Source organism: Bubalus kerabau, chromosome 1 (genome assembly GCF_029407905.1).
Source record: "Bubalus kerabau isolate K-KA32 ecotype Philippines breed swamp buffalo chromosome 1, PCC_UOA_SB_1v2, whole genome shotgun sequence".
Lineage (NCBI taxonomy): Eukaryota > Metazoa > Chordata > Mammalia > Artiodactyla > Bovidae > Bubalus > Bubalus kerabau.
In genome coordinates, this window is record NC_073624.1 from 98,607,843 (window position 1) to 98,628,791 (window position 20,949).

Genomic DNA, 20,949 nt, shown 5'->3' on the forward strand with positions numbered 1-20,949 from the left:
TACTCCTGTAGCCCCAATAGCTGTCCCTGGGGAGTTGAATCCAGGAATAGAATGAGCCCTGTGCTCCCAGCACCAGCACAAGCATGTGAGGCAGCTAGGGAGGGCTTCGGTGTTCAGCCTTCCCACTGGGCTTGGGGATGGGCAGGGGGCTTGGGCAGGGAAGGACCCCATTCTTCCTGATTCTTAAATGGAGACACAGGAGATGGGCTTCTTTCTTCTTGCCTCCGCATCTGACCATCAAGGTGACAGTTTGGGTTTGTGCAGCAGTGGGAGGCAAGAGAAATGCTTAAGGGGCTTTGGGCCACTGGACACACTTGGCAGGGGCTGGAGACGTCCATGGGCTGCGATCACTGCAGATTTCTATCGCCCATAACTCTATCTGTGGGAAATTGATAAGCTCCTTGGAGGGGATAGTTTAATCCTGCAAGAAGAAAACTTTTAACTCATCCAACAATAATTATGAGTGCCTACTTCATACCAGGCACTGAGCTAAGATCAGAGGCGACAGGAGCTATCTAAAACAGAATCTCATCCCTGAGAAGCTTTTCAATTAGCTGGGAATTTCAGATAAGATAACAGGTCATTTTAATACAGAGTCTTAATGCTACTGGTAAAAAAAAAAAAAAAAAAAAAATTCCAGAACGATGACAGTGTATCCTTTCATTGTCATACTAAATAGGCCAGCCCATAGGTCTTCTGACAGCCTTGATTTAGCTAACTACTACTACACAAGTTAAGATCAAGTCCTTTAAAAGTGAGATCTTAACTGGCAGGAAATCGATCAGATGCAAATAATTTTTGTCCATTGGAAAAGATAGCTTCTAATGGTTATGATTTTATTGCCTATGTGTGTTAGTCACTCAGTCGTGTTAGACTCTTCGCAACCGCGTGGACTGTAGTCCACCAGGCTCCTTTGCCCATGGAATTCTTCAGGCAAAAATACTGGGGTGGGTTGCCATTTCCTTCTCCAGGGGATCTTCCTAACCCAGGGATTAAACCCAGGTCTCCTGCACTACAGGCAAATTCTTTACTGTCTGAGCTACCAGGAAGGCCCACAAAGGGGATGACGCTGTGGCTGCATGGGTCAGGAAACAGACCTGGGTCTCCTGCGTGGCAGGCGAGAATTCTACCACTGAACCACCCATGCACCCAACTGCCATGCACCTTATTGCCTATAGGACATTATATTATGCCCAGTTTTAGATCTAAGATAGCAGACTTACATCAACATTCTTCCTTTCACTTACCACATATAAATCAGTTTCTCTTATGTTCCTTTGACTCAACTTTATTACCCTGCTAGCACCCGTATTGGAAAAGGCAATGGCACCCCACTCCAGTACTCTTGCCTGGAAAATCCACGGACGGAGGAGCCTGGTAGGCTGCAGTCCATGGGGTCGCTGAGAGTCGGACATGACTGAGGGACTTTACTTTCATGCATTGGAGAAGGAAATGGCAACCCATTCCAGTATTCTTGCCTGGAGAACCCCAGGGACAGAGGAGCCTAATGGGCTGCTGTCTATGGGGTCGCACAGAGTTGGACACAACTGAAGCGACTTAGCAGCAGCGGCAGCAGCAGCAGCACCCTTATTAATGAGTTAAATGAACATTTGACATAGGCTCATGACGTATGTTTGTGAGAGCTGTGTCTTTTACCTTCTTACCTTAGAGAAAAGGTGCTAAGAGGTCGCAGATGAGCAACACCGAACTCAGTCTTAGGGGTTTAGGGAAGATTTCTCACATCATCTAAAGTTAGACATGAAAACTGAAGGGGTAGGCTAGGCAAAGATGGAAGAGGGTGGTGTACTAGGGCGAAGGAAAAAGCTTATGTCAAGGCTGGAGATGAGACATCTGCATCAACAGGTCATGAAGCCCAAGAGCAGGAGTGGTGAGAGGCAAGGCTGGGGTGGTCGGCAGGGGGGCGGGGGGAGGGGGCAGCTAAGCAAGAGCAAAGTCATGGCTGGACCTCAGTGCCATGCCGAGGAGCTTGGTCTTTACATAGAGGGCATTGGGAAGTCACTAAGGAATTTTTAAACAGGGAGAAGACATGACTGGTTTTGGCTCCTGGGTTCACTGTTTCATAACCCAGGTAGAAATCTCATTCAGCCAGATAATAATTGCAGCTTGCTGAGGTTCCTTATAAAATTCCTCTATAATTCTGCTTCACTCCAGTTTCTACAACTACAATTAGAAGATATATTGATGAATAAATTCATGGAGAGATTTTTATATATATACATGATGGAACGCCCAAGAATGGATATTTACCATTTATAATGGTTTCTGTCTCTATTTTGGTCCAGAGTAAAAATAGAAAAAGCAGATGTGCAAAAAAGCAAGGCTGACATATTTCAAAATACAACTCAAAGTAATGGGCAAATCAGAGCTGAAGGAGGAGACTCCAGAGACCAGCTATTAGATGCAATTGCTTTGGTCAGAAAGGTTTCTGCTTCTTTCAAGTTTCCTTGGCCAGATGTTTCCATTTCAGAGAATAAATTATAAAGCAGTTAAGCACTTTTAGCACAAGGGAACATTTATTTTGTTATGATGCAGCTTGTTGAGGACTTTTCAGCAATCGTAGCACTTTTGTTTCTTGTCTCATTTCATCCACACAGGAGCCTATGAGGCAGACAGGATGAATGCTACCATGCCCATTTCACAGATGGAGAAACCAAGGCCCAGAAAGGTAATAATTTGCCAACCTGCAAGGTAGGCAAGGTAGACTCGAAGAACAGAAAAAGGATAATCTTGTTACCAGTGCTCTGAATGACCATGAAAGTTTTACTTATTACGTATGAAATAAATGCAATGACGATTGCACTCACTTCTCATGCTAGTGAGGTTATGCTAAAAGTCTTTCAAGCTAGGGTCAGCAGTAATTGAATTGAGAACTTCCAGATGCACAAACTTGGTTTAGAAAAGGCAGAGAAACCAAAGATTAAATTGCCAACATCATTGGATCATAGAGAAGCAAGGAAATTTCAAAAACACATTTCCTTCTGTTTCATCGACTACGTTCAGAGAAGGCAATGGCACCCCACTCCAGTACTCTCGCCTGGAAAACCCCATGGATGGAGGAGCCTGGTGGGCTGCAAACCATGGGGTCGTTGGGAGTCGGACAAGACTGAGCGACTTCACTTTCACTTTTCACTTTCATGCATTGGAGAAGGAAATGGCAACCCACTCCAGTGTTCTTGCCTGGAGAATCCCAGGGACGGGGGAGCCTGGTAGGCTGCCGTCTATGGGGTCGCACAGAGTTGGACATGACTGAAGTGACTTAGCAGCATCAACTATGTTAAAGCCTTTGACTACGCACCATAATGAACTGTGGAAAACTCTAAGACAGAGATAGGAATATTAGACCATCTTACCTGTCTCCTGAGAAACCTGTATGAGGGTCGAGAAGCAACAGTTAGAACTTTATATGGAACAACTGACTGGTTCAAAATTGAGAAAGGAGTATGACAGGCTGTATATTGTCACCCTGTTTATTTAACTTACATGCAGAGCACATCATGCAACATACTGGGCTATATTAATTACAAGCTGGAATCAAGATTGCCAGGAGAAGTATCAACAACCTCAGATATGCAGATGATACCACTCTAATGGCACAAAGTGAAAATGAATTAAAGAGCCTCTTGATGGGCGTGAAAGAGGAGAGTGAAAAAGCCAGCTTAAAACTCAATATTAAAAAAACTAAGATCATGGCATGTGGGTCCCATCACTTCATGGCAAATAGAAGGGGAAAAGGCAGAAGGACAGATTTCCTCTTCCTGGGCTCTGTGGATGGTGACTGCAGTCATGAAATTAGAAGATGATTGCTTCTTGGCAGGAAAGCTATGACAAACCCAGACAGCATATTAAAAAGCAAAAACATCATTTTGCCTACAAAGGTCCGTATAGTCACGGCTATGGTCTTTCCAGTAGTCATATATGGATGTGAGAGTTGGAACATAAAGAAGCAGAGTACCAAAGAACTGATGCTTTTGAACTGTGGTGCTGGAGAAAGACTATTGAGAGTCCCTTGGACTGCAAGGAGATCAAACCAGTCAGTCCTAAAGGAAATCAACCCTGAATACTCTTTGGAAACACTGATGCTGAATGTGAAGCTCCAGTACTTTGGACATCTGATGCAAAGAGCTGACTCATTGGAAAAGGCCCTGAAACTGGGAAAGATTGAAGGCAGAAGAAGAAGAGGGTGACAGAGGATGAGATAGTTGGATGGCATCACTGTTTCAATGAACATGATCTTGGGCAATCTCTGGGAGATGGTGAGGGACAGGGAGGCCTGGCGTGCTGCAATCCATGGGGTCTCAAAGAGTCGGACACAACTTGGTGCCTGAACAACAACAAAATACAATGAAGGAAAATTCCGTTCTTTCTCCTTTACTATGTATTAAATGCATAAGTATACATCTATGTGCTTTTTCACTTGTTACTGTTACTAAATTATAAGTTCCACAAGGGCAGTTTTCTATTGCTCGATGACAAACAGCCCTAAAACTCAATGGCTTGAAACCAGCAATTTATTGTTTCTCATGATTCTGTGAGTCAGAGATTTGGGCAGGGCTCAGCTGGTTGGGTCTTTTGTTCCATATCCAGGCTCCACTACTTACAAGCTGTGTGATCTTGGGTAAGTTATTTACCCTCTCTGTGCTTCAGTGTCCTCACTTATAAGAAGCTTACAAATAATAATCACTTCTTAGGACTGTGATCAGAAAATGCAATGGCACCCCACTCCAGTACTTTTGCCTGGAAAATCCCATGGATGGATGGAGGAACCTGGTGGGCTGCAGTCCATGGGGTCGCGAAGAGTTGGACACAACTGAGCAACTTCACTTTCACTTTTCACTTTCATTCATTGGAGAAGGAAATGGCAACCCACTCCAGTGTTCTTGCCTGGAGAATCCCAGGGACGGGGGAGCCTGGTGGGCTGCTGTCTATGGGGTTGCACAGAGCCGGACACGACAAGCGACTTAGCAGCAGCAGCAGCAGGACTGTGACCTGCCTTAAAATACAAGTGAGATAACATGAATAAAGGGCATAGAACAGGTTCAGTAACTTATTAATAATTTTATTATTTATTATAAATAATTATTCTTGTTATTAGACCTGTGTCTGCGTTTGCGTACTGCCCACTACAGTACATAGCTCTTCCTCTCTCTCCAAGCTGAGTCTGCCAGTCTTTCTCTTTATCTGTCTGAAGACTTCTATTCCTTCTGTAACCACAGTCCCTCAGCAAGCCACAAGCATGCCATGTCATTTGGAGTGCGTGTCAGTGGGCTCAGGCATCTGGAGAGACACAAACAACAGTATGTGGCTCCATGTCATCATTTCTGCTCCCAGATGCTTGGGTAACTCGTACAGCCCCTGTGTCTCATGGCCAGCTCCTGGAGCTGCTTCCAGGAGGCAAATGTGGTGGTGTGGCTGGCTATTGGTTAGAACCTTAGTGCGCTACCTCAAAAAGTCTGGGTCATAGATGGCTCCGTCAATTGCCTGGGAAACAAGCTGCGTTCTGGAAGTTAGTCTGGCTCCTTGGTGAGTAGGCTGCCTGCAGTCCTGAGCTGCAAATCTTTAGTTCTTCATTGGCATTCTGTCTTTCAGGACTCCATGGGTACCTGGGCTTTTTGGATTAGGTACCAAAGTCAAGATGAATGAGGCTGGTTTCAAATTGCAGCTTTGGCTTGGATTCTGTCTGCCTGGATTTATCAGCTTCTAAGCCCATATGTCAGACAAAGTTTCTGTCAGTCATTTCTTGCTGATTTCTTTCATCCGGATTATAAAGAGCTGTGAGGTTCGATCAATCCATTATTTGACTTATGGTAAGTTATTTTCTTGACTTACCGTAAGTCAAATAATTGATTTGATAATTTCCTTAACCTACCATAAGTCAAAACAATTGATGCTTTTGAAATGTGGTGCTGGAGAAGACTCCTGAGAGATCACTGTACAGCAAGGGGACAAACCAGTCAATCCTAAAGGATATCAACCCTGAATATTCATTGGAAGGACTGATGCTGAAGCTGAAGTTCCAATCTCTAGCCACCTGATGCAAAGAGCTGACTCATTGGAAAAGATCCTGATGCTGGAAAAGATTGAGGGCAAGAGGAGAAGGGAGCATCAGGGGATGGGATGGTGAGATAACATCACTGACTCAACGGACATGAGTTTGAGCAAATTCTGGGAGATAGTAAAGGACGGGGAAGCCTGGCATGCTGCAGTTCATGAGGTCACAAAGAGTTGGACACAGCTTAAAGCTGAACAACAACAAGTCATTTCCTAACTACCAAGATTCCTGTATTCACCAGGGTAAAACTCCTTATAACAGAGTGCTATAGACCGTATATGGTTGATCAGGTTGGGCACTGCACAAGGACGCCCAGCCAAGTGGGCTGGTGTGAGCTGAAATCTAACCCAGGCTCAGCTTACCAATCCATGCATCCTGGCTTGGACTGAAATAGTATCATTTTCTAATTTGCCAAAAATTGTGATACTTGGTAGGATATGTTGAAGGATTTACCCTGTACAGGATGCAGAAAATCATGTTGGCTACTCAGAGCTGATCTGTAGCATGCCTGTTTTCAAGAGGAGACATTTGGTATAAAACAGCTGAATTCAGAGCTATAGAGACTTCTTTCCACCTTTCAACCTCACCGCCAGTGCATACCTAGAATTCAAGTCTGCACCACAAGTCTGTTTCCATTCTCCATCGTGGATACTTCCTGGAAGGGCTTGGGATCAGGATTAGCATCCATCTGGTTTAAAAAATCCAAGCCAGTGCCGAGTTCTCTGTCCTTCACTAGGAACTGACGTGAAGTGTCCTGATGTCTCCGACAGGTTCAAACTCCCAGTGCTGTTCTTCTGGAAAGATGGCTGTTCGGGCGAATGGACAGTGGAGTGAGCCCTGCCTCTGCAGTCTGCTGTCTCCTCCTTTTTTCAGAGTTTGAAATTCATTCATTTATTCAAGAGGTACTTATTGAGGGAGGCAGTTCAGTCTGGCACCATGCCACCTGAGTTCAAATACAAGCAAGTTATTTAACTCTTCTGGGCCTCAGTTTCTTCATCTGTAAGACAGCAGGAATGATATCCGCCCTCAAATGGTTGCTGTGAGGATTAAATGAGTTAATTTGTATAATCTATGCCTGACACAGTACAGGCCCTTCATAGAAGCTCCCTCCTGTTTATGCAGCATCTGCAATATGACGGGCTCTGGGCAACACTGAGGGGGCTCTAAGGCAGCCACGCAGGGCACTCCTGGCCATCTGCAAGTTCACTGGCCAGGAGGGACCACAAGGGGGCTTCCCAGGTGCTGCTAGTGGTAAAGATCCGCCTGCCAACGCAGGTAGACATAAGAGATACAGGTTTGATCCCTGGGTTGGGAATATCCCCTGGAGGAGGGCACAGCAACCCGTTCTAGTATTCTTGCCCAGAGAATCCCATGGACAGACGAGCCTGGTGGGCTACGGTCCACAGGGTCACAAAGAGTCAACTGAAGTGACTTATCACGCACACACACACACGGGGACCATAAGAGAGGTAACTCCATCACATATTATGGGGCAGTGTACCAAAGCTTTTCAACTTTATAAGAAGCACCTGCGTTAGCCATTAGGGAAATGCATGTCAAAGCAAAAATGAGACACCATTTCATACCCACTAGGATGATTAGAATTTTATTTTATTTTATTTATTTATTTTTGTGGAAAAGCAAGCTTTATTTCAAGGCAACATGAAAAGAGTAGTCAGGGGTCCACCACCACAAACTGGTAGGAGGGAGAAACAGTCACATGTCCATTTGGCAGTGTCTCAGTGGAAAGTCTCACCAATTTCTGCTGATCGCCCAATACCTGCTCAGTTTCCTCTTCAGACTGAAACTAAAAAGGTTGACTTGAAGATGCCCATTATATCTCTGTTATCCAAACACACTTATTTCAGGATGGAGGACACTTGGAGTCAACTTAATTGAGGGAATCCACTGAACTATTAAATATTTATACTGAGAATACGGTTAAGTTAGTAGCTTTCTTCACATTTTCACATTTTTAGAAGAGCCACAGAGGTTCCATTCACATTCTAAGCAGTTGAGTTGGCAAAAATCCATTTCATAGGAAATAGATCACATTCAATTACTCCTCACAACAGCCAACTGGAAGACTATTCCATTGCTTTTGAAGCACTGGTTGGGTTGGCATCTGCGATGGTAGCCAAATAAATGAGATTTCTGTGTAACACATGCTGGTACTGGACGCACTCATTTGCCCGGCCTTTGTTCTGATATTCCACGATACAGCGGATTAGCTGGTCATTCTCCTCCAGGAGCCGCTGGATGGTCTCCCGATTGACTTCTGCCTTCCCTCTTAGCCACTCCGGTACGAAAGCCACCGACATCCCGGGAAGCCAGGGTGGAACTCGGCCTCAGGCCCGGCAGATCCCCTGAGCTAGACCGGAGCAGACCTACAGCTCCAGACGTACCTGATTAGAATTTTAAAAGGCAGGTAAGGATGTGGTGAGGTTGAGAAGAAATCTGAACCCTCATTCTTTGCAGGTGAGAATGTAAAGGGTGGTAGCTACTGTGGAAAAGAGCCTGACAGTTTCTCAGAAAGTTAGGCATAAAATTACCCCATGACTTAGAAATTACATTCCTATATGTAAAACCAGGAGAAATGAAGATGCAGGTCCACTCAAAAACTTGTATCTGAATGTTTATAGTAATATTATTTATAATAGGCAACACCATATGTGGTATGATGACCCAAATATTCAGTAACTGATGAGTGGGAAAATAAAATATGATATATCCACACCATGGAACATTGTTCAGGCATAAAAAGAAATGAAGTATTGATGCATGCTATAACATCAAAGAATCTTGAAACATTAAGTGAAAGAAGTTGGTCACAGAGGACCACATATTGTATGATTGAATTAATATGAAATATCCAGTATGGGTCAATTTATAGAAACAGAAATAGACCAGTGACTACTCACACTTGGGACAGAGGAGTGGGAATTGGGGAGTGACAGCTAAAGGATATGGAGTTTCTTTTGGGGGTAATAAAAGTGTTTTAGAATTGATTGTGGTAACAGTTGCATATACTAAAGGCCATTGAATTGTGTACTTTAAATGGGTGAATTTTATGGCACATGACATATATCAGTAAATTTTTAAAAGAGAAGTACCTGGAGTGTTTGTTAAAATGCATGTTTTTTGAAGTCAGTAAGCCTGACTTCTCCAGCTCTGTTTTTCTTTCTCAAGATTGTTTTGGCTATTCAGGGTCTTGTGTGGTACAATACAAATTTTAAGATTTTTTTTGTTTTATATCTGCAAAAAAATGCTATTGATAATTTGTTGCTGCTGCTGCTGCTGCTAAGTCGCATCAGTCATGTCTGACTTTGTGCGACCCCATAGATGGCAGCCCACCAGGCTCCGCCATCCCAGGGATTCTCCAGGCAAGAACACTGGAGTGGGTTGCCATTTCCTTCTCCAATGCATGAAAGTGAAAAGTGAAAGTGAAGTCGCTCAGTCGTGTCCGACTCTTCGCAACCCCATGGATAATTTGTTAGGGGTAATCAAAACAGTATGGTACTGGCATTAAGATAGACTTATAGATCAGTGGAACAGGATAGAAAGCCTAGAAATAAACTCACATACCTATGGTCAATTAATCTGTGATCAAGGAGGCAAGAATATACATTGGAGAAAAGATAGTCTCTTTAGTAAGTGTTGCTGGGAAAAGTGGACAGCCACATGTAAAAGAAAGAAATTAAAGCATTCTCTAACACCATAAACAAAAATAAACTCAAAATTTATTAAAGACTCAAAGGTAAGACTGGATGCTATAAAATTCTTAGAACTCTGACATAAATCTTAGCAATGTCTTTTTGGATCCATCTTCTATAGCAACAACGACAACAACAACAACAAAGGGACATAATTAAACTTAAAAGCTGTTTCACAGCAAAGGAAATCATAAAAACAAATGAAAAGGCAACCCACTGAATTGGAGAGAAAATTTGTAAATGATGCAACTGACAAGGGATTAACCTCTAAAATAAACAAACAGCTCATGCAGCTCAATTAAAAAAAAAAGACTAAAAGAAAAAAATGGGTAGAAGATCTAAATTTCTCCAAAGAAGACATACAGGTGGCCAAAGAACACAAGATAAGATGCTTACTGTTGCTAATTAGAAAACTGCAAATCAAAACTACAGTAAGCTCTCACCTCATACAAGTCAGAATAGCCATCATCAAAAAGTCTACAAACAATAAATGCATAAATGTTGAAGTGGGTGTGGATAAAAGGGAATGCTTCTACTCTGTTGGTGGGAATGTAAATTGGTATAGCCACTATGGAGAACAGTGTGGAGATTCCTTAAGAAACTAAAAATAGAGCTACTGTGTGATCCAACAGTCCCACTCCTGGGCATATATCGAGAGAAAACCATAATTTCAAAAGATACATACAGCACAATGTTCACTGCAGCACTGTTTACAATAGCCAAGCCATGGAAGCAACCTAAATGTCCATCAACAGATGAACAGATAAAGAAGATGTACAATGGAATATTACTTGGCCATAAAAAGAATAATGCCATTTGTAGCAACATGGATGGACCTAGAGATTATCATACTAAGTGAAGTCAAACACAGAAAGATAAACATCATGATATCACTTATATGTGGGTTCTTAAAAAATGATACAAATGATATAAGTGAACTTATTTATAAAACAGAGGCACACACTTAGCAAACAAAATTATGGGTTACCAAAGAGGAGAGGTGAGAGGGATAAATTAGGAGGTTGGGATTAACATATACACACCTCTCTGTATAAAAGTAGATAATCAACAAGGGCCTACTGTACAGCCCATAGAACTCTACTCAATACTCTGTAATAACCTATATATGAAAAGAATCTGAAAAAGAATAGATATATGGATAGGTATAAGCAAATCAATTTGCTGTATACTGAAACTAACACAACAGTGTAAACCAACTATAGTCCAGCATAAAAACATTTTGAATGCACATTTTATGTACCCTCTTCTTAAGATTTTGATTCAAGTCTGGGGTGAGTTTATATAATAAGCCTTATTTTTCTAGTCTTCTGTTATACCGGCAGTTGAGACGAACGATTTGGCTAGGGTAAATCATGGACCGCTTCCTGGATGAGGTTGTACTTGCACTGGACCATACAGGTTAAGGTTAATGCAGGGAGAAAAGCTTTGCAAGAAGAAAACAGAAGAAATCATATGCACAGGTCAATGCGCCTGATAGCATTTGAGCTGGTGTTTCCTCAAGTCTGAATCTTGCTGAGGAAAGGGACGGGGTAAAAGAAGAACATTCGTGGTCTTACTGAATGACTCATTTTCCTTCTTTGACCCTCTGAGCTTCTGCTATCAAGGTATTTTTAGACAGTTCACACGACCTAATAAGGCAGGGCAGGAAAAGGTCAGGGAGAAGACGGAGCGGGACAAGGCAGGCGAGTGACGGCAGTTCATGGCAGTCTCTTCTCTGAGAACTGAGCTCTGTAATAGCTTCTGTGTTGGAAACTCTCACTATGTGAGTTAGAAATGAGCCAAAAGGTAGCTATTAACAATTCACTGAAGGTCTTACTTTAATGTCCAAAGGGGCTCTTCGGAGCTGGCTCTTCCTGCATGCCCTACAGAAGTCATTTATGCGGCTCACTCTTCCCATGACCTCAGGATCAATAGTTTTCCGGAAAGGGCAAAATATCAGATACTCAAACAGTCTTCCTAGGGAGGTAGGTAAAGGGAAAGGTGATCTGAAGATGTATATTTAGTAAATACCAGGTGGAACCAACGAAATCCGTGGGAGTCACGGGGTGAGGAAGGGAGAGAGGCAGGAAAGTGGGAGTCAGAAAAGCTTCCAGAAAGAGAAGAAATATAATATCCAAATCTAACTTTGAAGGGTGAAATGAAATCCTCACCAGATTAATATTAGCTACAAGGTTGAAGCAACTTTGAGATATCAAGACTGGTATTCTTTCCTGCATTCCTTGGTAACCAGTGGTTCTTTGGAACTGAGGTGACCAAATTGTCCTGGATTGTTTGGGACTTTCCTGGTTTTCAAATGGAAAGTTTCATGTCCCAGGAATTCTCTCAGTTCCAGCAAACTGGATGAGTTGCTGGCTCTGATGGTAATATGAGCATCCCATCTTCTGTGCCTCAGAAGAGAGATGATTCAGTAGAACATGGAGAACAAAAGAGCCAGTTCTTGGCTTCTGAGTTTCAAAGCCTAGACCTAGGTATAAGGCAGGATGGGTATGGGACTGGATGATCATGTACAAAGGGCAACGCTTCCAGCCCAGTTTAGATACAGATTCTGAGATGGCGCCGGACAGGGTTAGGACCAGATATAAGGCACAGATCCTAGACCGGTGTTGTCAACAGAACTTTCTAGGATGATAGCAGCGTTCTATAATGAACACTGTGTTCTTCACTGTGGTAGCCACCAGCCACATATGGTTACTGAGCACTCAAGATGTGGTTAGTATTGCTAATCTGGCATATGTTACCCAGTTACATCTGAATGATCACATGTGGCTAGTGGATACTGTACTGCACAGCTTGGTCTTAGATACGGCTGGGCCCTTTCCCCTGAACAGAGTCACGGGAGCAAGGGAGTTGTTGCAGCTGAATGATCCTCTGGATAAGATTGGGAAACCAAGAGCAGAGTGGATCTGAGCCTCATTGCTGGGGGTGGGAAGACTCTGAAAGTCCCTAAGCCAATAAGACATGAGAGCAGAAGGTGTATCTGTGCAATGTGTCAAGACAGACAGATCCAAGGTAACCCCAAGGGGTTTCTGGGGTCTCAGGATGCTGTGGGCAATGCATGGCCATGGCACCCAGCACTGTGGAGCAATCCAGACATGACTCAGGGATTTGGCAGATCTGCAGGTGCTTGGTAGCTGGCAAGAAGCAACAACATAGACGGAGAGATGCCTACCATCTAGACCTGCCATCTCGAGCCCACATCAGCTGCCTGGAACTTCCTCAGAGCCCAGGGAGAAGCCATGAATCGACTGAGATGAAGTCCCTATCATTTTCAGAAGGAAAGGGAGATTTAACACAGACATGAGGTTCAGATACAGGAAAATAAAGGAAAATTTCTTGCACAACTGAGTATATAGACTGAGGCTTATACCCTCTACACTCTCATATACTTATGTTTCCTCTTGCATGGTGCTGTGCCAAGTATGTGACAAGCATTTACATAAGTCTACAACAGCCTATGAAAGAAGTACTGTTATTACCTGCATTTTACAAATGAGGGAGCTGAAGCCCAGAAAGTTCTTGTAACCTTCTTATAGACACCCAAGGCTCATAAATGTTGCAGTCAAGACTCTATTCTAGGTTTGTCTTCCTTTCAAAACATTTAACCTCTATCCAGGTTGGAATCTGTTTATCTACTCCAATTCCTATTTTCTTTTAGAAACAATGCCCTTCTTATCTCAGAGAAGCCTTACTCACTTTAAATACATACTTTGAGTAGAGATTGCCAATCAGGATAACTTAACAGATGAGGAAGAAGTAATGACATGGATTCAAACCCCATTTTGTTTCCTTTTGGATACATAGTGACTCCCTATTTTGGAGGCTTTGTTGCAGTTACGTGGACCATGTGAATGAGTTGTGGCCAAGGGAGTGTGTGAATGTGGGAGGATGCAACATGCGTCTTTCACTCAGGAGACAGAGGGATAGACAGACTGGGAGATATAAGGAAGCAAAGACATAAATCAGGTTAGAGAAGTATGTCTAGGAAGGACATGGATGTAGTCCCTGCCCTACATTACTGAGTAAATGCAGATACAAGAGAAGAGCTACTACATTTGTAAGACAAACCACAAACCTTGAGTTTCAAAAAAAAAAAGAAAAAGTCTTTGACTGTTGAAGTTGTAAAACAATCTCAGGCCTCACAACTCACCCAGGAGGACTTGGGATTCCTAAGCAGCAGAACCTCCTAGGAGACCACACTTGTCAGCATCTAGTTCAGACATGCCGGGGGATGATAGACAAGGAGGTGTTTTCCAGAGGCTAGAATTAGATCAAGTCAAGAAACCAGAACTGCTGTGGTCAAGGAGTGCCATCCTTCTCTTCACTGAAAGGGAGCTAGCTTCCTGTCCCTACTCCTCCAATGTGTGGGAAATGGGACAGGCAAATGACTGGGCTTCAAACTCCCTAGTCACCAGATCGCAGGGAGCCACATCTGGTCACCCAGCGAGACCACAATGCCCAGCTTCCTCTGTAACTCGGTACAGCCACCTGACTGAGTCCTGGACAATGAACTGCGTAAGAGCGGAGAAGAGAGGGCTGGTAGAGGGGTCCCAAAGGTGGGGTTGAGCTGCCGTTGAGTAAACCAAAGGGACAAGTTGGTAGGTAGAATGGGGGAAGGGTCCTCTGTTTCTACGGACTCAGGCCAGTTCTTGGTGGGAGTCACTCCTTTGGAATTTTCTAGAAAGGCCTGCTGTTGCAGTTGTATGGATTGTGTGCTGGACAAGAAGCCTTGCTGAGAGAGTAAGCAAAGGCTAAATCCTCGCTCATGCTCTGCTCACCTGGCACGTGTCCTGGCACTACTAGGCTGTGTCCACCGGGGACAAGGTCACGCATGTCTCTACAGAAAGCTTCACCTCCTCACTGAGCCATGGACCTGGAGGGCTCTGCCATCACCTCCTCGCTGAGCTGTGGACCTGGAGGGCTCTGCCTGCACAAGGGAGCCAAGGGTTTCCCACTGGTTTTCCTCCTCTCCTAGGAGACACCTTTCTAATTTGTCCAGAGCAGCCACATGGGCCAGTCTGGTGTCTCCATCTCTGCAGTTTTGGCATCGACCGGGGGGTTGCCACATCAGACTTCTGACCACTTCCCTGCCATGATCTTGCTTTTACAGGTGGTGAAAACATGAGACTCTGGCTCCTCTAAAATCTTTAATTTGGAATAAAATAAAAAGTATAACCTTATTTTCAAAGATGTGTTGAGCAACACTTCTTCTTTCCAAGCTTCTTCCTCCCATTTATGGTGGGCAAGGAGGAAACATGAGGTGCCCTTTGAGTGTTCCTGCAGCTCTCAGGACTACCAGGAACTGCTGGAAACTTGTACTCATTTTTATTATGATCATTTTTCTTCTTGCCTCCTTGATTTGGTATTTCTAGTAAACCTCCTCATTAAAGCAATATTAAGCCAACTCATACATATGTATATAGTCTCTTAATTATCTGTTGATGGATATGGACTGTGATACATTTACATAATGAGCTTTTAAAACATGCAGATGCACTTTACAATTAGACCCAGGTGGGGGCTGGGTGAGGCAGAACTTGGAAAAACAAGCTTACTTTCTCTCTTGACAATACCCAAGGCACATACTGGAGAGCCTCTGAAGTCTGAAGGTGCAAATCTGTACTGCTGAGGAGCTTAGTTCCTCCTTACAGATTTCAGATAATATTAGGGATGTTGTTGAATTAGAAGCCAGGCCAAGTGAAACAAAATTACACCCTATTCTGAATGCTGAGAGTGAAGCAAATTAATCAGGAGAAGAGCAATAATGCAGTCAAGACTGGGGAGCCATAACTAGTGTGGTGAACATTCTCCTGCCCTTCAGTATCTAATATCCAGGCACACTGCCCACACTTGAAATTAGGCATGGTCCTGAAAGATGAGCAGAGGTAATATTGGTCAATTTTGTACAAAAGTATTGAAGAGCCATTTTGTGAGATTCCAAGTTCTCTTCATTTTGCTTTGAGTCTGGAGAAACCCAAACGGTTGAGCTCCTGTCAGCCCGGGTTCTGGACTCGGGGCTGGCATGGAGCAGAGACCACTATCGATATATGCTGTATATGTAGCATTGAAAGTGAAAGGGAATGGGAAGTCGCTCAGTTGTGTCCGACTCTTTGCGACCCCGTGGACTATACCCTATACCAGACTCCTCTGTCCATGGGATTCTCCAGGCAAGAGTACTGGAGTGGGTTGCCATTTCCTTCTCCAATATGTAGCATTCAGTTCAGTTCAGTTCAGTCGCTCAGTCATGTCTGACTCCTTGCAACCCCATGAATCGCAGCACGCCAGGCCTCCCTGTCCATCACCAACTCCCACAGTTCACTCAGACTCACGTCCATCAAGTCAGTGATGCCATCCAGCCATCTCATCCTCTGTCGTCCCCTTCTCCTGCCCCCAATCCCTCCCAGCATCAGAGTCTTTTCCAATGAGTCAACTCTTTGCATGAGGTGGCCAAAGTCCTGGAGTTTCAGCTTTAGCATCATTCCTTCCAAACAAATCCCAGAGCTGATCCCCTTTAGAATGGACTGGTTGGATCTGCTTGCAGTCCAAGGGACTCTCAAGAGTCTTCTCCAACATCACAGAAACAAAACTTTCTTGTTCCAGGCACTGAGGATGGTTTGTTGTTATTGTTGTAACAGTAACAAAGCCAAGCCCCTCCTGACTGATAAAGCTAGGACCAGAGACTTGAATACTATTCCAGGAACAACCTTTGCTAGAAAACTTGAATCTAAGAGCTCAGTTCTGAAGAAAGAGTTCCATAGCTCAGAAACAGATTAAGGAAGCTAAAACAAACTCATCTTCCTTGTTCCCCAAAGGAACCATTGAGGTAGGTTCCCTAATCTTACACCTAATAGACAGCACAGTCTTTTCAGTTTTACTGGGATGACTGATGTTTCCACCCAGCTTCAGAACAGGCTACTGGCAGCTGCTACAATTTGATGTTTAGAATAAGTAAATGTCGTAAATGTACATGATCCATTTGGTGGGCTGTTATAAGGGTGACTGGTGATTTGTTTAATCATTGTTAAAAAAAGATTGAGTTCCCTCAAATAAAAATTATGATATAAATCCTTACTTGACACTAATATCTGATAGAGGAAAAAATTAGAAAGTAGTTTGAACTGTGGTGTTGGAGAAAACTCTTGAGAGTCCCTTGGACTGCAAGGAGATCCAACCAGTCCATTCTAAAAGAGATAAGTCCTGGGTGTTCTTTGGAACGACTGATGCTAAAGCTGAAACTCCAATACTTTGGCTACCTCATGCAAAGAGTTGACTCATTGGAAAAGACTCTGATGCTGGGAGGGATTGGGGGCAGGAGGAAAAGGGGACGACAGAGGATGAGATGGCTGGATGGCATCACCAACTCGACAGACAAAAGTTTGGGTGAACTCTGGGTGTCGGTGATGGACAGGGAGGCCTGGTGTGCTGCAATTCATGGGGTCACAAAGAGCTGGACACGACTGAGAGACTGAACTGAACTGTCAGATACCAAAAGGGTCCTAAGTTAGAAATTGGTTTTCATTCACAGAAGCAACAGAGGAGCTGGCTATGGTTTTAAGACCCATAAGAAGGAGTGGGTCCTCAGTGAAAGAGAAATTCTTTCTCCTTGCAACCCAAAGGAGAAAAAAGTAACAGACTCTTTTTTTTTTTTTTTTAATGTACCACGCACTTTTCTATATACATTAGTTATGTAACTCATTTATTCATCATAAAACCTTGTGAGGAAACTGAGGCACAGAGAGGTCAAGTAACTTGACTAGGGTTCTGGCTCAGCCAGCCCAGTTTCAAAGCTCATGCTGATATTAGAGAACCATTGACTGAAACTGTCTGTCTCTGGCCATGCAGGATTATAACTGCTTACATGAGTTACCTCACACTGGGAGGTCCCATGAAGGAACACAGAACTGAAAAGCTAGAAGAACTTGGGAGGGGCCAAAGTGGGGAGGAGATGCCAACCCATAATATGTACTGCTGGGCTCCCAGAAACCCTTGCGCTAGAAACCACCTTGACTGAGAGATGCACCCACTGCCAGGAGTTGGACCAAATATGGGCACAAGTAAGGTGACTGGCCAGAGACAATCTGGACAATTAAACCCATCACCATGAAACCTGAGACCACGAGCCACATGGCGAGGTAGCTCTCTTGGGTTCCCTTACTTTGCTGTCCTCTGCCCCTTCCCAATAAGGTTTTTTGCTTTGTCAGTATAGTACGTGTGTCTCCTCAGATAATTCATTTCTGAATGTTAGACAAGAGCCCACTCTCAGGCCCTGGAAGAGGTCCCACTTATATTACTATAACAGTAATAGTATTGGAATTTTAGGTGCTTCTGTATCTACAATATGTGAGCAATTAAAAAAGCCAAAAGATGGATGGGGAGATGAGTTAATTATAAAGAAAACTATTGCTAAAGGCTAATTTTCAAAATAAGATACAATGGTGACTTTTATCCAAACAAAAAATAAACAAGTGTCTAAGATTTTATTTAACACACTAATCAAGGAGGGAATCAGGACGGTATTACAAACTTTCTTTCAGATACACCATGTGTATATGGACAGATAAGGAATTTGGGAAATGAATTTACAATGTTAGGACTAGCAGAATGGGGCAATATCCAGAGAGTAACATCAGTTGCATTCCCCTGGACACAGCTAGCGTTTCTATGGCAAGCCTTATATGCATTACTATCTGTTCTCTACAAATTAACTTCTATTTCTGCAGGGTTGTAAACAGTCTAGTCAAAGACAAAAATGTGCACATTTATGAAATATGATGGCCATTGATGCTCCACATAAAAGATATCCAGTAATCCCTTTTTACCCTTTTCAAAATCTCCCATGCTTTTCTCTCCAATATTTCTCATCTTTGTAGGTAGGAAATTGAGTGAGTCTGAGTTGTTTTGCCTCTGTGAGCTGGGATCTGGGAAAAAAGAGTTGGTTGGGATCCTTATCCTTCCTGTCATCTGAGAAGGTCATTTCTAACATATGGTTCTTTTTGAAAAACATTAAAAAAAATACTTCATATTCTCTTTCAACGTCATTTAAGGTTTCAAATCGAATGTCTTCACCAAAAATAAACTCAACAATGTCCCACACTTGGTCCTGGGATCCCCTTTATGTCATTCCTTCCTCCTCTACTTATGGGTCAGCTGGTGAAGAATCTGCCTACAGTGTGGGGGACCTGCGTTCAATCCCTGGGTTGGGAAGATCCCCTGGAGAAGGGAAAGGCTACCCACTCCAGTATTCTGGTCTGGAGAGTTCCACTGACTGCATAGTCTATGGGGCCTCAAAGAGTCGGACACGACTGAGTGACTTTCACTTCAATTTCCTCCTCTACATTAAAACACACGGGTCTAGAAAGGTGGACTGCAGAGGGGAGAACCGAGGACACAACAGCCAGTTTTGAACCTTCAACCTCTAATTTCCAGAAAAGAGAATGAATTTCTTTTGGAGTTCCAAAGAATAACATTCACCAGAGGTGGAAACTACAGAGATGAAGATTTCTGCTCAACAGAAGAAACAGAGTTTTGCCTCTAGAGATGTTTTCACCAAAGAATTGGGCTGCCTTTTTACATAATGGTATCTGTACCATTTGAGTGGCTAGCAGAGGGTGTATATCTTTTGTTGGTGATGCCCACAGACCCTTAGAGGGACAAGATGGACTTTGTCTTGGGACCCAAGCTCCCAAGCAGCAGCTCTCAAGCTCTAGCGTGCATACGAATCATAGGAGAACTTGGGGAACACCCAGATACTTGGCACCCCACCCTTCACTTCCAAAGATTCAGATTCAGTTGGTCAGGTGTGGGGACCAGGATTCTGCATTTCTAAGGAGCTCCTGGGTAATGCTGATGAAGCCCTCCTAGGAACATACATTGGCTGGTCATTCTTTGGAGGGCCCTGTGCAGACCCTCCCCCATTCACACTCATCTTACAGGGGACAGTGCCTATGGGCTGAGAGGCTGTGCCCATCTAGAGCCTAGATTCCTCCCCCTCTGGACCACCTTTGGGGTTCTTCCCAGAATTCCCAGAATTCCTTGACCAAAGACTTCCAACTTCCTGCCTGGGCCTGCATAGATTCTGCTCTTGATTTGGCCTCCTGAATCAAATTCTGTTAGTTTGTTTTTTAATTTAATTCAGAGATGGATATGGGATCGATGAGGGTTGAATTGTGCCTTCCCTAAACATGTTGAAGCTCTAAACCCCAGTATCTGTGAATGTAACCTTATTTGGAAATAGGGTGTTTGCAGCTATAATCCCATGACATGTCAAGTTAAAATGAGATCATTAGGGTCAGCCCTAATCCAATATAACTGGTTTTCTTAGAAGAGGAGGGACATTTAGACACAGACACACATACAAAGGAGGATGCTGCATGAAGACACAGAGATGCAGGGCCAACCGCAGGGGATGACAGATGCAGAGTTTGGAGTGATGAAGCTGAGGACCAAGGACCAACAGTTATCACCAGAGGCTGGAAGTGTCAAGGAATGAGTCTCCCCTAGAACCTTCAGAGGTGCTGAAGTGCGTGGCCCTGCTGACACCTTAACTTTTGAGTTCCAGCCTCCAGAACTGGGAGACAATAAATGTCTGCTGTTTTGAAGCCCCCTGGTTGGGAATAAGTTTCTGTTGCTTTTAAGCCCCCTGGTACCGTAGATACTGGAAATGAAAGCAGCAATTTTGACTCCACAGAGAGCTTCTCTGAAAGGCAGAGCTGGCTGGCTGCAGAGCAGATACCCTTTAGGGAGAGGACAGGAGAGGAGGGAGGAAGGGTCGTATCATTTCCCAAAATGGGATGAAGACCACAGAGACTAGAAGTGAGTGAAAGTGATGGTTGAGAGGCCCTTGGATTTGCCTTGAGGTGGAGGAGAAATGCAGGTTAAAAGCAGATGAGAAGGTCGGGGAGGGAGGGGAATCAGGTCCATGAATAGGAGGAAACAGAGGCAGCAGCGGTCATCCTGTGCCGAGGCTGACGTCGCTGGCAGGTTTCTTCAGTTAACAGGGGTGACACATACATGCATATGCCAATGACGGCACGCCGTCTCCACTGTTCGCTTTATGGCCCCAGGTTTAGAAACACACAAACATCTAAATATGCGCTAAGACCAAAGGACCAAGCATCAGATAGCTCCCTGAAGCTGTGCTTGTTGATT

At 43.8% G+C, this 20,949-nt stretch overlaps 2 protein-coding genes across 3 annotated transcripts in view; both read right to left on the reverse strand.

The window, feature by feature from the left end:
• The window catches only part of PLXNC1 (plexin C1), a 332,800-nt gene that overhangs the window by 240,644 nt on the left and 71,207 nt on the right, over nucleotides 1–20,949 (reverse strand). The window lies entirely within an intron of this gene.
• LOC129655251 (SS18-like protein 2) overlaps nucleotides 7,699–20,949 on the reverse strand; it is an 84,448-nt gene continuing 71,197 nt past the window's right edge. The window contains exon 2 of the mRNA XM_055585468.1: nucleotides 7,699–8,475. Coding sequence (XP_055441443.1) covers nucleotides 8,158–8,391 — 234 coding nt within the window. The 5' untranslated portion in view covers nucleotides 8,392–8,475 and the 3' untranslated portion in view covers nucleotides 7,699–8,157. The remainder of the gene's footprint in view (nucleotides 8,476–20,949) is intronic.